Source organism: Lampris incognitus, chromosome 12 (assembly GCF_029633865.1).
Source record: "Lampris incognitus isolate fLamInc1 chromosome 12, fLamInc1.hap2, whole genome shotgun sequence".
Lineage (NCBI taxonomy): Eukaryota > Metazoa > Chordata > Actinopteri > Lampriformes > Lampridae > Lampris > Lampris incognitus.
The window spans coordinates 30,274,920-30,291,016 of NC_079222.1; the positions used below are offsets into that span (position 1 = coordinate 30,274,920).

Sequence of the window (16,097 nt, forward strand, 5' to 3'; positions counted from 1 at the left end):
ACCCTAGTTCTTGTTGAATAGGATAAAATAAATCAGCAGTAATTGTATCAAAGAGTTTAGGTAGTTAGTTTCACCAGTGCATGCAATAGAAATTTAAGGTCTGTGATTGTATGTTTGCACAATTTTTTAACCTTGATTTAATCATCCCTGGGGTGTATGTATGGGTCTAATTTTTCTTCGCTACCACTGAGGCCGCTGGTTCCCAGAAGGAGTTTCCCCATTAATTTAACCTGCTGGATTTTTTTTCTTTTCATTTTCTTCTTTTAACAATCACGGTGTTCATACTAAACAGAGAAACACTGTAGTCTCTCCGGGTTTCTCAAAAATGGTTTCTTAGAAATGAAACGGAAATCTTTATAACTGACGGTCATGAAATAACCCTGTAGGAGAGACCAGGGCTTCTTGTCACATGGGTCAATTGCCACATCGTTAATATTTTCACCATCAGAGGACGCTACTTAAAAGTTGAATACTAGTTTGTTGCGTCTACTTGGTCTGATGTCATATCCTGCCTGGGAAAAGCGAAGGTTGACGCTAGATCCAACGGGGTGTAGGCACGAAAGTAGACGTGATTGGTTGTTGGTTAGGGTTAGGGTTAGGAAACTCTTTTTGAATTTCGATTGTTAGCAAGCGTTAACGTTAGCTATCATTACAGTATGATCTGGCAATGTTAAGGCCAGTTGTAAGCTAGCTAGCTAAATGTTTCAGTGCGCATCGTTTGTTTCAAGTCAGTGCGCTTCGAGGTTCCACGCTGTCTATTGGCCGACGCAACAGCCAATCACGGCTACTTCCGTGCCTACACCCCGTTGGATCGAGCATCAACCAAAAGCGAAGCACACTGTTCACTGAGGTGAGCAGTGATATACCATTTTTCACATTATAAAGTAAAATAAATAAATAAATAATAACTTGACACTTTTTGTAATAATTTTCGAGTTAAAAATCTTCACAATTATACATTTGTATTTGGTAGAAGAGAGAATAAAGTGTCTTGTTATACTTTTGATAATGTCCTGCTTAAGCTAACTTTAAGTTATAGCAAACGTGGCAGTTTGGGGCAACTTGTCTCAGTAATTTTGGGGTAAGTTGTCGCATGTGATAGCTTGCTCCAAAATAATGAGACAAGTAGCCATTATACATAGACACAGTGAGTCTGCGTGTCAACTGTTGTCATATGTAATTTTGAATTTTGCGGATGTGTTTAAGCCCGCCAAAACAAAAACAAAAAACTGCTATTCTCACTGACACACCAGTGAAGGAGGCACTTGTGGCTGAAAGGCAGGCACAAGGTAGAACGAATATAATCCAAAAGAAATGCGGGGGAACCAAATCTAAAACACCAAAGAAAAAGAAGGCAGGTATGAAAAGAAAGACTCCAGATGTCTTCATCGGATGAAGATGAGTGCCTGTGCCTTGTTTGTGTGGAGCCATTGGCGAACAGCCGTCCAAGAAAGACTTGGGACCAGTGTATGAGGTGCAAACAGTGGGCTCATGAAGAGTGCCCCCCTGGCCCAGACAATTTATGTGTGCCAGATCTGCAATTCTGAATTCTGGCGATGAGTCTGACTAGTGAGGTTTGAGACTTGGTTTGAGATTTGTTTGAATGCTTGACATGTTTTATTTGAAAGTTTGTTTGAAATGATTTTCCAGTTGTTGTAGTTGGGACTGATTTAACGGCCACGTTCCAGGATGATTCAAGTTCGATGATTAATCAGTCTTTTTTTTTCCTCAGCTGAATTTAATTTTGAACTTCAAGTAAAAAACACAAACCAACAATGAATTGGTTCTTATTTTTGTAAACTACTAATAAGACACGTTAGTCCCTAGCTGATCTTACCCTTTAGTCGAGCGGTTAGTGATGTCGCCTTGTGGTGCAGTACACCTCGTATCGAATCCCGCACCGGGCAAGAAAGTAACCGGTTACATTGTATTTGTTGCAAAATCCCGTGCGACATCTTGCCCCACGTAGTGTGACAATTTACCCGTTGACGGGGCAACGCGTCACATGTGCACACTCACTATTTAAATGCCGATAACGCTGTACTGAAATAAGATATGAAAATGAAATATATGCAAAATGTACGCCCAAGACATTGTTGCTTCATTTGATGTGCAATGTTTGACAATATGAGGTACTGATCCCAAGATATATAAAAGAGTGTGAAAAGTGTGACAAGATGCCCTAGTCTCCCCTACTACTTATGTGTGAGTCCCGTGTTTCTCTGCTACCTCTGAGCCGCGGGTTCCCAGAAGAGATGTTTTTCCCGATTCATTTAACCCGTAGGAACATTTTCACCGCGATAATGCTAAACAGAGAAAGATGGCAGCGTCACCAGGGGCGGACGTTGTAACCAATGTACCTCAAGTTGCAGTTCCCACTAGGCCACTAGGTGGCTAGCTCAAAAAAAAAATTCCGGAGTAGTCCCCAGGTTACAAACGCATTCCGTTTTTGAGTCTGTTCTTATGTTGAATCTGTATCTAAGTCGGAACAGTTGCGTACAGCTCACACCTAGCGTCAATTTGTCAAATGTTTGTCTGAGTAGATATTGTAGCGTTCAAGGCTATTAAAAAAAGGGAAAAAAACGTCAAATATTACAACTGAGCGTTGCTTTATTCACGGCTGTTGTTGGCCACAGCCACGCCGTACAGACCGCCATGAAACGCAACTCAGGTCGTCTCTCTCTCCAAAGACCCGATCCACTAACCCTTGACCCGGCCACAGTGTACCGCTCCCCCAGAACAACAAAACATCTCCCCCAACTATGTACAGCTAACACTTATACCCCCACCCCCACCCCAGTGAACCTGAACACGCTTCAATATTTTACCTAAAAAACATAAACATAATAATGCAGTAATAATTATAAATCTAAATACAGCACAGTATTTATAATTGAGAGACAGAATTTGTGTATAGTTATAAAAACCATTAAAGAAACATGTCTTCATGCATGCTCAGTAATCCAGGTAAGAAACTCAGCGTGCAACGTTGTATCCAGATGAACTGATTCAACTTTATTTGATTAAAGAAACATGTCTTACATTTCAAACTCCCCACCTTGCCACCGTCCCGGGAAAATACACGTCTCTTTTGTCGCCATTTTACGATGCTGTGATTGCAAACATTCCCAAATCCTCTGTAGTACACCTGACCATTGTAACGCCAGTCACGCATATTTGCATATGAAAATGGTCGGTTTCGGCCGTTATGCAGCTGTATTGTTTATAATGGTGGGGATACCTGCAGGCAGTTTAGACTGAAGACGTCACTTGGATGAGGGATGAAACGTTTCTGCCAATAAACGTTGTGTCCAGAGGAACTGATTCAACTTTATTTGATTTTCTTATTGAGCATGCATAAAGACAATATGGGAAAACAAGTTTTTAATGTTATTTTATTCATTTATGTTCATCTAGCAATGATGAGGGATAACTAGACTTGTATTTACTATGGTTCCTGTTTCGATTAAAAAAAGATTAAACAATTGTCGCGCGTCTCTCATGTGGTGTGGTACTTGTGTTCTGGCTTGACGTTCACAAATGGATAAAGCAAAGGATGTTGTCCTTTCCAACTTCGATTTCTAGAGACAATATAACATTCGGTATGATTTTGCAAAACAAAAACGATGAACTCTGTTGTAATGCAATCCTCTGCTTAGCCAAATTCTTAATTCATAAAAATAGATACTTTAAGTCGTCCCCCAAATTTGTTGTTTTTTTTAAATGAATTTAGATTATACTTGAAATCTTTAAAACTAATGACCGATACAAAAGCACTAAAGACTTATGAGGTTTTAAGACATTTTCCCACTGAATTAGAAGACTGATGGACTATGTTTTATTATTTTCAATTAGTGTATGTCATGTATTTAATTCATTATTGTTTGTACCCTTATTTTCGTAATACATTACCGTATATTTGTCATATGACATTTAATCTCTATGCACTTCCTGATATACTGTATAGAAATGTCTACATACTGTTCCCTTTGGCACTTTGGATATATCTATGTATTTTTGAGTGGAATGTATATTTGCCATGTTGGTTTTGTAATGAACCTTTTTCAAGAATCTGTACATGAACTACTACTACTACTTTCGACTGCTCCCGTTAGGGGTCGCCACAGCGGATCTTCCGTATTTATGATCCGTATATTTGATTTGGCAAAGATTTTACGCCGGATGCCCTTCCTGACGCAACCCTCCCCATTTGTCCGGGCTTGGGACCGGCACTAAGGATGCACCTCAGTGGCTGGGTTAAGAATCTGTACATGAAAAATGTTCAATAAAATTTTTTTTTTTAAATTGTCGCGCGTCTTCCGTGTTCCGGAACTACGTCATGAGCATGTGACGTTATGACCAGCCGGAAGCGCGACAAAACGAACGACGAGTGCACGTTGAAGTTAGGGCGCCGTCGCAAACAGCAAAGAGCTAATCACTCGACAAAACAACAAGGTAACGTTTAAGAAGAAAAGCCAAAATGTTTTTCAGTAACGCCGTTTAGATATTGTTGAGTTTGGGGTATTTTTTTTCCCGGCACAGAGTTAAATATTCTGAACATCATGTTTTGTCCCGGTGTGTTTTTCCTGCATGTCTATGGGCATTTTGGAGTAAGGCTATTTCAGTTGGTACTAAGGTTATTTCAGTTGGTACTAACATATATTGCGGTTTCTATCGACGAAAGTCCAAACAACCCCGCCGCCAATTTTAGAAGCAAGCTAGCTAGCTAGTTTGTAACAAGCTTTTTGCAACCATGCTAAACCAAACCAAGCCGGGCTTTTTTTGCAACCATGGCCCCAGGGCTCTGCTACTAGTGAAATCAAAATCCAATTTTGTTTGTGGAGAACTGCAATGTGAAAAGGATTTAGCTGAGTTGATTTTTCTCTCTTCTTTATCTGCTATTAAATGCTAAAAAGTGGTAAATGGACTGCATTTATATAAGCGCTTTTCTAGCCTACTGACCACTCAGTGTATGCCTCACATTCACCCATTCTCATACACACATACACAGATGGTGGAGGCTGCCATGCAAGGTGCCAACCAGCACTTAGGGGTTTAACGTCTTGCTCAAGGACATTTCGACACGCTCTCCGCAGGAGCCGGGGATCGAACCAACGACCTTCCGATTACTAGACGACCCGCTCTACCTCCTGAGCCATGCCGCCCCTATTAGTGTGTCCTTTGGTTCCAATTTATTTTTGATTAATTTTGAAAACGATTACCAAGATTAAGACATCTTGTTTTGACAATTTTCTTTACAATTAACATCCGTTTTAGAAATTAATTTACATTGCAACTGCATTCTTTCATCGACAGCGTTGGACTACCATTTGTATTGTCTTTAAGGACTGTGTATCAGGGGTGGGCAATCTTATCCAGAAAGGGCCAGTGTGGGTGAAGGTTTTTGTTCCAACCAAGCAATTACACACCTGTCTCCTAATCAAGTTCCTCAGCAAAGACTCTATTGGTTGATTAGTGGGATCAGGTGTGTAACTGCTTGGTTGGAACAAAAACCTTCACCCACACTGGCCCTTTCTGGATAAGATTGCCCACCCCTGGTGTAGTTCCCATGTTTGGTAGGAATATAATTGTCAACATATTTTGTGTTTCAGTAGAAAAACTGCAAATATGTCCATTGGCGTACCAATCAAGGTCCTGCATGAGGCAGAGGGACATATTGTGACCTGCGAGACCAACACTGGAGAGATCTACAGGGGAAAACTCATTGAGGCTGAGGACAACATGAATTGCCAGGTGGGGTTTTTATATAAGCTTGTTAAGCAGCTGTTTCGAAATCATGGAAATTGGACCAACTTATCGAATGTTATGTGTTAATTATTGGAATATTGTTTGCACTATACCAGGCACCACTGCACTGGAGATTTCACCAGTTAATCTGCCCTCTGTGCTTAAAGGTGTATTAGTCATTGAAATCACCTGGTGTAGTGATTGGATGGATGGAAAGCCAACATACTCCTTGCATCCACTAGCACACGGTTGCTTATGCCTGCACTATATTTTCATAGTAACCTGGCCCTTGTGTGAAATGTGTTTTTCACTGACTTTCAACATGAAAAGTTAAGAGCAGGGGTAGACAACCTTATCCAGAAAGGGCAAGTGTGGGTGCAGGCCTTTATTCCAACTGAGAAGTTATACATCTGATTTGACATATCAATGAGGAGAAACCACTCTGTGCATAACTAGTCCACTGACTTGCAGTTTCTACTGCAGTGGTCATACCAGTTTCCTGTTTGTTGCTGTGTGCTATTGACAATGGCATATTTTCTGCGATGCCTGCAAGATTTACCGTGAATAAATGTCAAGGGCATGCACAGAATTGTCGACAAACGTTCACCTGCCATTGTCAATAGCACACACCAAACAAACAGGAAACTGGTATGACCGCTGCAGTAGAAACCAGAAGTCAGTGGACTACAGTTATGCACAGAGCCGGTCAGGGTTGGAACTGTTAAATTGTAACAAAAGTCTGCACCCACACTTGTCCTTTTTGGCTGCCCAGGTTAAGGTTTATTTATCCTTAAAATAAGTGGCATGCTGTATTCTCCACAAGCTTGTTCATCTAGTCACATCTGGTTTTGTTTTCCTGTCAGATGTCAAACATCACGATTACCCATCGTGATGGCCGGGTGGCCCAGTTGGAGCAGGTCTACATCCGTGGTAGCAAGATCCGCTTTCTCATCCTGCCTGACATGTTGAAAAATGCCCCAATGTTAAAAAGCATGAAAAGCAAGAACCAGGGGTCAGGAGCAGGAAGGGGGAAGGCAGCTATTCTTAAAGCTCAAGGTAAGTACTATAACTTGTTGAATGTTGTAAATTCCAGCATGGATTGCTTAATAGTACTGATTGGTTAATGTGCCACCACCAGATTTCAACGTTGAAAAACATGCTGGGCTGGTTGAGTTATTGTTGCTGTTTGACCTTTTGCCCCCCAACGAGACTGTTACATTACTCGTTCTTTTAGTATTTCAAGCTTTTTGCATTTGTAACCTTTTTTCCCATTCTAAGATAATTTATCATTAAACCCAAGCAGTTGAGCATTAATTTTGATACAGGGGGCCATTTTTTACTCGCGCACAACAACTCTATAAGTTTTGTCAACATTGGACACTTTGTGCTTTTATTCCTACTGTAAATGTCTTGTGCAAGCACTTGGATTATAATGAACTCAAAATGCCCTTTTGCTGTTGTTGTAGTTGATTACACAAACTTGTGATATCTAGTAAAAATTGGCAAAAACACATCCAAATTCAAAAAGTTGAAAATGGGAAAAAATTAAAAAGAATTTAGAGAGAAATATAACTGATTTCATGGGGCCCTAAATTCGCGGTATGGAAAAGGCCAATGTACTTGGCAGCCAACGGATTTTCATTTTGAAATCAGAAAACCCGTTTCCCAACTACCATTTAGAAATGGGCAAACAAAATATGAAATGACCCGTTTTATGTTTTGTTATCTAAAACCATTGATTTTTTTTTCCTTTTTGTTTTCCGGCAGTGGCTGCAAGGGGTCGTGGTCGTGGCGCAATGGGAAGAGGCAACATCTTCCAGAAGAGGCGTTAACTGCTCCCCTGGTCTCCTGTTCATTTTACATTGTGCACTCTTTTTTATTTCTTAGTGTTAGAAAAATAAACTTGTTCCTTCAGTTTAATTATATTTCCTCTTTTGTGTAATATCACCTCTGATATTAAATGTGATTTTTTTTTTCCAAGACTTCATATCCATCTTCATGATTTCCCCCAAAAACTGATTTTATCGTTATTCCAAACTAGCAGAATCGTCAAATAATCTCCTAACTTGAGATACTGTAACCCAAATCATCAATAACCTCATTTGCACAACTAATTTAAACTATCATTGGAGCTTTTCATTCGAGCCCCGGGGTAGTCCAACCTTGAGTGTGGTCCCGGGTCTTCCTCTGTGTGGAGTTTGCATGTTCTCCCCGTGTCTGCATGGGTTTTCTCCGGGTTCCCCCCACAGTCCAAAGACATAGGTCAGGTGAATCGGCCATACCAAATTGCCCCTGGGTATGAATGTGTGTGTGGAGGGGGGGGGGGGCTGTGAGATTGCCTGGCGGCCTGCCCAATTACTGCTGGGATAGGTCCCAGCATCCCTGTGACCCAGAGAGCAGGATAAGCGGTTCAGATAATGGATGGGTGGATTGCAGCATGTATTGAAGAGATTAACACAACGTAGTGTAACAGAATAGTTTTGCTCCATGTACGACAAAAAAAAACCCCACTCAGATTTATGTAGTGTTACTGTACATTCTCATGTCTAATCCCTCACATTGCAAGGACACATTTGTGACTGTACACGGTCTGTTTCTTGTGATGCGAGTATGAGGCATTTTACCATGTTTGTTCAAATGTTGACGGAGGAATTGAAAGTAATTAGGACATTTCAGTTAAGCAAGTGGGCTTTTCATGAGACGCGTCCCGATTCCTTCGCGTGCAAATTGCCCTTTCACCATCTGGTGGCGCTAGAAGGCGGATGTTGGCGTCCCTTGAAAGTCCTCAGCAAAATGTTTATTTCGGTCGCGCGTAACTGTTTGTTTCACAAACGTGATTCTTGCATACGCTCTTTGATCGCAAGTGATTTCACGTCATTTAAAAAGCGCCGGGGGTGCGGCGTATCAGCGTTTCCCCGTCTCGGTAGAGCAGGGGGTGGGTCCGCTCCGCTGGATGGCTTCACCATCAGAGCCTACACACTATAGACGCTCGCCGCCTCCGGGGAGCTCCCTCACTGGCTAGCCGGCCACCGAGTTAGCGGCGCTACTGTTCTCCGCGCTGCACCGCAGCGAACACGGCGACCGCAGATCGGATGCGTGGGCCTGCGTGATAAGGTAAGCTTTCGACCTCGGCTGCTGGCTTTCGCCAAATGGTGACTCGTATAGCTGATGAAAGGTGTGGGGCGGACTTGTCCTCCGTCCAACCGCATCTGTCCAGTGCAGGATGAGGTACCTGCTAGCCGTGTTGACTCGGTTTAAGCTAGCAAAAAAACAACAACAAAAAAACAATGCTGCACGAATTGTTTCAGAAATAATTTCTTGCATCGATTTCGGCAGAGCCAGAGATAACCGAGAGATAATCGTTGGGGGGGGGGGGGGGGGGGGTAGCAGTGGTGCGTAATTGTGGGTATGGCGGTACCTAGAAAAGCGATAAGTCGCTTCGTTTTGGGGCGGGGGGGCTAGTAACGACCAGGCTGTAGCGGGTTAACACGTATTTAGGTAGACTATACTAACCGTTGCCTTGCTAACGTAGGAAAAGCGAAGCAGGGTGATATTGACGTAACGTCCTGACAGTGGTTCCCCTTAGTGATGGTTAAAAATATACGCGCAAACTCACGCTGCTGTTGCTCAGCCTTACTGATCAAAAGCGTTGTGTCAAAGGCCAAAGATATTGTAACGTGCATGGATAAGAAGACACGCTGGCCGCTGGCTGGCGGGTCCGACCCTTCAGTCGAGCGGTTAGCGATGTCTCCTGCGGTGCGGGCGGTACGGGTTCGCCTCCCGGCCGCGGCAGTTCCTGTGGTTGCGTTGTCCCCCGAATTCGCTGCAATATTAATTTCATGGGCGGATTTGTAATTTCTGTGCTACGTACCTGTCTACCTAATATATATATACACACACACACACACACACACACAAAAGTAAGGACATTTTTATTTGGTAGATTATTTCTTTGTTGTAACAATACTTCTCGGCAATAAATCTTATACCGTTGGAAAGCCTGTTTATTCCCCTTTTAAATGGGGCCACATTTGTAAGGAACATGCATTTGTGGGATGAGCAGCAGAGCTGAGTATGTGGGTTGCGCCCATGAAAAATTTGCCAAATCTTCTCTGCCAATGCCAAACAGCTTATTTTGCTGTTGCTATTGACTCTTGTTTTGAGCTTCTGGTACCCCAGGTGCTGACAATCAGGTGCCTGATATAAGATTTATTGCCAAGAAGCATTGTTACAACAAAGACATAATCTACCAAACACACATTTCCTTACTTTTTGTGCTAAGTTTATATATATATTCACACACACACACACACACATATATATAATCAATGACGTTGTAAAATCTTAAAAGCTTATGGCTAAATTTGAAATATATTCAAATCGTCATTAGTAAGACAAAGTAGTTACAAAGTAGATATTTGGAAGATGTAGATCTTATAGTTTCGCATCTCTCATTTGTATCTTGATATTGCAGTTATTTCTGCTTTGCCAGTCTTAGTATTTGATGGCATCTCTTAATATACCAGTTAACCTTGGGGTATTATCTGATTGTGTCAGTGACCATGCCACTATTTTATGTATTTGGAAGTCTTCCGTCAAGATGCATTAAAGTTAGACAATGTAGAAATATTAACACCGAAATTTTCATTCAAGATTCAATTGCTAAGAATTGGGCTAGGTTTCAACTAGTAACTTTTGTTGAAGATGCATGGAACTTCCTTTTTTTTTACTGAATTTGTTAATGTTATGGACAAACACACCGCCTGGACAACAGTTCAGGTTAAAGGTAGACATTTACCTTGGATTAATTGTGAGTTTGAAAGTCTCTTTAAACAGAGAGATAAGGCCTGGGAAAAAATGTTGCTCGAAAAAAGGATTCTGCAGATTGGAATGCATGTAAACATTTCAGGAATATATGTACAACCAAAAACAAGAAAGTCAATTATAAAGACGCATTAGCTAATATATTTTATAACCCTAAAAAGTTTTGGAACAGAGTCAATAGTATGATCAATAAATCCACTAAAAGCTCTACTGCTCATAAAAGAGTTAATAATGAAGTTGTTAATGATCCCTTTATAACTGCTAATGCCTTCAGCCAGCACTTTTCTTCTGTCTGCAGTTCACAGTTTTCTGGTTTTCCCTATTCTGATGTTTCATTGAATAACTCTAAATGTGGTAGCTCCTTCCCCTTTAGAATATTCTGTCCAATTGATATTCAGCAAGCTATTTATGATCTAAACTTAGGTCGGGGTGCTGGTCCAGATGGTTTGGAGATTAAATTCATCAAGCTTGGCTCATGTTCTGGCATATCCTCTGTCTGATCTATTCAATTTATCTTTGTCTACATGTGAAGTTCTATCAATTTAGAAATGTGCCAGAGTTACCCCATTGCGTAAAGGTAGTGACCCTCTCGATCTCAATAACTCTAGACATATTTCCATTATTAACAGTAATGACACATCATTATCACTCACAGACTCAGAATTAGTTTGCGGTACATGTTGTGACACACATCTTGTGTCCCAACCCATCTTTTCAGTCACAGGAAGTTATTTCTCCATACCCCACTGAGCTGTGACATGGTTGTTCTGTTGATTTTTTAATGAGGCTGAGAATTCACTTCTGCCCCAGATGGCCCTGTATTCTGCCTTTAGGCCCGTGCCTATGTTATTATTGTTGTCCTTGGCTTAAAGCCCCCCTCCCCCTTTACATGTCCTGATAAATCTCCTTCCCCTTCCCTTCTGCTCAGATGGGGAAGGTCAGGTCACGTGACTTTTGTCATGATAAGAGGCACAGTGCAGCATCTGGAGCAACGCAGCATCTGTTTGTGTTTCCAGGGGGCTCAAGTCCAACTTCCCTGTTCTTCACCGAGCAGCAGTGATTGCCAGGGATCAGAGAAGTTTAGTGCATTAGCTTACAGTTATCCATGATATATTGCTGTGTAGGGGCTAGTATGTTGCTCTGCTTGCCTGATTTGTGAGCACTATTTCTGCCCACCAGTGTTGGAAACTTGGTGCTTTAAACTTAGCAGCAAGGGATTTCATCTATCACATTACTCATTTATGTGTTTATACATGCTCAATAATACATGTATGGATTTCACAGAAAGGTGAATCAGTTCATCTGGACACAACATTTATTGAGACAAACTTATTGTCACTCAGCTCTCACCTAAGTGACCTCTTCAGTCTCGACTGACTGCAGGAGTACTCTTAGCCCCCCGGTGTTATTGTCCTTACTGAGAGATGTGAGTGTTCTGTTGTTTGTATGATTAACTCAGTGACCTATAACATCTCTAAGTTTCTGGCATCTGTTCTTAACCCATTGGTAGGCAGCACTGAACATAAAAGAAGGTTGAATTAGTTCATCTGGAAACAACTTTTATTGACAGAAACGTTTCATCACTCATCTAAGTGACCTCTTCAGTCTAAACTGACTGCAGGTATCCCCACCCTTATAAACAATAAAGTGGCATAACGACCGGAAACAATGACCAGTTTCGTATGCAAATAGGCTAACACGTCAGGCCAGGACTCCACAGGCTACACCCATCTACAGGTCAGTGGCCACTCTTTCAAGGATGAGGATGTGCACATCCTTGATAGGGAGGAATGGTGGTTTGAACGGGTAGTCAAACAGGCCATCTATGTGAAGAGGGAACGACCATCTCTGAACTGAGGGGTAGGGGGCCTAAGAGCACATCTGTCGCCATCTTACAATGCTGTGATTGCAAACAATGCCAAATCCGCTGTGAATAGTACACATGGCCATGGTAACTCTAGTTAATGGTCACACTGAAACTGATTGTTGGTTTCAGCCATTATGTCACTGTATTGTTTATAAGGGTGGGGATACCTGCAGTCAGTTTAGACTGAAGAGGTCACTTAGATGAGTGATGAAACGTTTCTGTCAATAAACGTTGTATCCAGATCAGCTGATTCAACTTTCTTTGATTTTCTTACTTGGATTATTGAGCATGCATAAAGACAAGTACTGGACGTCACATTCAGAACACTGGATTTTGTGGATAAGGTGAGGGACATCATCATGGAAGGGGATGAAACAATGGACTCTTATGATGTTACGCCCCACTTTACATGCTTTCCTGTTGATGAAGCAGTGGAGGTAGTCCGTATGAAATTACAAGACAACCCCACCCTTAACAATAGGACCACCCTTAACACTGAGAAAGTGTGTCTGCTCCTGAAGCTGTGTCTTCAGTCCACGCACTTCACATACAGGGGGCAGTACTATAGACAGAAGCATGGGTGTGTTATGGGTTCCCCAGTCTCACCAGTAGTGGTCAACTTGCATATGAAGGAAGTGGAAAAGAGGGCTCTGATGTCCTATCCAGGGACACCACCTAGCCATTGGTTGAGATATGTGGACGACACCCGCGTTAAAATTAAATCTCAGGATATACCACATTTCACCGACCACATTAACTCTGTGGACAGCCACATCAAGTTCACCAGGGAGGATGTGAAAAATTATAGGTTAGCCTTCTTAGACAGAAATTGCATTGGTGATGGGGGACATTTGATTGTTGATGTTTACCATAAGCCAACACATACTGATCAGTACTTAAGGTTTTACTCTCATCATCCACTGGAGCACAAACAAGGAGTCGTCAGGATGCTGTACCACCGAGCTGACAACGTCCCCACCGACACAGCGGACAGGGAAGGGGGAGAAATCCCACATTAAACAGGCCCTGGTTAAGTGTGGTTATCCTAACTGGGCATTTGTCAAAGCCAGGAAGACGCCCAAACACTGCACTAGCTGATCGAAGAGAGGAGAAGGACAACAGCTGCCTAAGCATAAACCAGTGCTGATTCCGTATGTGGCAGGAGTGTCGGAAAAGCTGAAATGTGTATTTTCTAAACACTGTGTCTCAGTTGCTTTCAAGCTCCAAAACACATTGTGCCAGAAATTGGTCCACCCCAAGGATCGGGTCCCCCGGCACAAACAGAGCAATATAGTGTATGTTGTTAAGTGCCAGGAGGATTGCTGTGACTTGTACATCAGGAAAACCAAATAGACGCTGGCCAAGAGAATGGCACAACACAACATAAAAAAAACAAAAACAAGCTCTATATAGAATCCATAAAGCACAGGACTATTGAAGCAAAAATCTATCCATCCATTATCCAAACGGCTTATCCTGCTCTCAGGGTCACGGGGATGCTGGAGCATATCCCAGCAGTCACAGGGCAGACACATACACACACACCCCCTAAGGACAACTTAGTAGGGCCGATTCACCTGACCTACATGTCTTTGGACTGTGGAAGGAAACCGGAACACCCGGAGGACTTTACTCTTCTCCCTCTACACAAATGACTTATGAGGATATGCAAGAAGGAATACTATAACAAAGAGTTAGAGACTAATAAAAACAACACCTAAGGTATATGGAATGTGTTGAGTAGTATTATTAGAAACGGATCTAGCAGCCCAAGCTGCCCTCAATACTTTACAGACAACGATAAGACTATAAATAACATGGAAGATGAGGTCAATGGCTTCAACAGATTGTTTGTAAATGTTGGCCCAAAACTGTCAGAAAAAAACAAACAATCACAGAGGGGAACGATAGTGATCATGGGGACAGAAACGCAAGTTCCATCTTTCTTAGAGCGGTAGAAGAGAAAGAAATCGTGGACATTGTAAACAAATGTGAGAACAAAAAAAATCTACTGACTGGAATGATATTGATATGACTATAGTTAAGAAAGTATTCGAAGGTATTGCAAAACCGCTAACCCACATCTATAACATGTCCTTTCAACCTGGCAAGCAAAATGAAAATAGCAAAAGTCTTACCCTTATATAAAACTGGAGATAGACACCAATTTACAAACTAAAGACCGATTTCATTATTGTCACAATTCTCCAAAATATTAGAAAAACTATTTGCTGCCAGATTAGACAAATTCATTGAGAAACACAATCGGCTGACCGATAGCCAGTACGGGTTTCGACCAAACAGATCGACATCTCTGGCGCTCATTGAATTGATTGAAGAAATAACTAATTGCATAGACCAAACAAAGTTTGCTCTGGGGATATTTATAGATCTAAATAAAAGCTTTTGACACTATTGATCACAATAGATTAATAGACAAATTGGAAAGGCATGGTCATGTTGTCGTGGCAGTTATTTAAGTCCATTTATTTAAATGAGGCGCGAGACAAAAATCTCTTACAGTATTGTCACATGATTTTAATGTGAACCAGGGCTTATTGTTGTTAAAGGTACAGAAGGTTTTGGTGGGCACACACATATCCTCACAAAAACTGATGTAAGATGTCAGTGTCAGTAAATTCATCCAGGTCTGTAGATGCAGCCTCAAAAACACTCCAGTCAGTGCAGTCGAGGCAGGCCTGGAGCTCCAGTTTGGACTCATTGGTCCATTTCCTCACAGTTTCAGCCACAGGCTTTTCAGATTTCAGTTTCTGCCTGTAGGTTGGGGGAAGATGAATCAGACAGTGATCAGAGATGCCCAGGGCTGCATGGCGGACAGTGATAGGCATCCTTTAATATTTTGTAGCAATGATCCACAGTGTTTTTGTCCCTAGTGGGACATTTAACATGCTGTCTGTATTGTGGCAGTTCGTGGCTGAGGTTTACTCTGTTAAAATCCCCAAGGATAATGAGTAGGGAGCCTGGATATTTCCACTCCATGTTTGTAATTTCATCAGGGTGGCACGGGTCAGGAGGTAGAGTGGGTTGTCTAGCAATTGGAAGGTTGCTAGTTCAATCCCTAGCTCCTGCAGAGACCGTGTCGAAGTGTCCTTGAGCAAGGCACTGAACCTTTAACTGCTGCTAATGAGCAGCTTGGCACCTTGCATGGCAGCCTCCTCCATCAGTGTATGAATGTGTGTGTATGGGTGAATGTGAGGCATACACTGTACAGCAGTTTGAGTGGTCGGGTAGACTAGAAAAGCACTCTGTAAATGAAGTCCATAAATGGAGTCCATCTGCCATGTGTTTTAACACCTCTTTAACACAGGCCTGGGGTGGGATATAGACACTATATTCCATTGCCTACCAACACGGGGATCGCTGGTTCGAATCCCCCATTACCTCCGTCTTGGTCAAGTGTCCCTACAGACATAATTGGCCGTGTCTGTGGGTGGGAAGCCAGATGTGGGTATGTTTCCTGGTTGCTGCACTAGCGCCTCCTCTGGGCAATCACCCCAAATCCCCCCCCTGGCTATGCCAGTGCCCTGAATGTTGAAACTATGTCCAGTATTGACAGATTTCGCCAGGTAAAAGGCATCTAAACATGCTGACATGCAAAAAAAAAAAAAAGATTTCGGGTTGTATTAGCCCGCACCTT

At 42.1% G+C, this 16,097-nt stretch overlaps 1 protein-coding gene across 2 annotated transcripts; it reads left to right on the forward strand.

Annotated features, from left to right (window-relative positions):
• The first annotated feature begins 4,361 nt into the window (after positions 1-4,361).
• Positions 4,362-7,730, forward strand: snrpd3l (small nuclear ribonucleoprotein D3 polypeptide, like). Of its 2 annotated transcripts, none has more exons than XM_056291020.1 (4): positions 4,362-4,455; positions 5,616-5,754; positions 6,612-6,804; positions 7,516-7,730. In XM_056291020.1, the coding sequence occupies exons 2-4, from the start codon at positions 5,629-5,631 to the stop codon at positions 7,578-7,580; spliced, it is 384 nt and encodes a 127-aa protein (XP_056146995.1). In that variant the 5' UTR covers positions 4,362-4,455; positions 5,616-5,628; the 3' UTR covers positions 7,581-7,730. The 2 variants fall into 2 exon arrangements, with proteins under 2 accessions (XP_056146995.1, XP_056146996.1); XM_056291021.1 differs by having other exon boundaries at positions 4,374-4,455; positions 5,613-5,754.
• Positions 7,731-16,097: the final 8,367 nt, after the last annotated feature.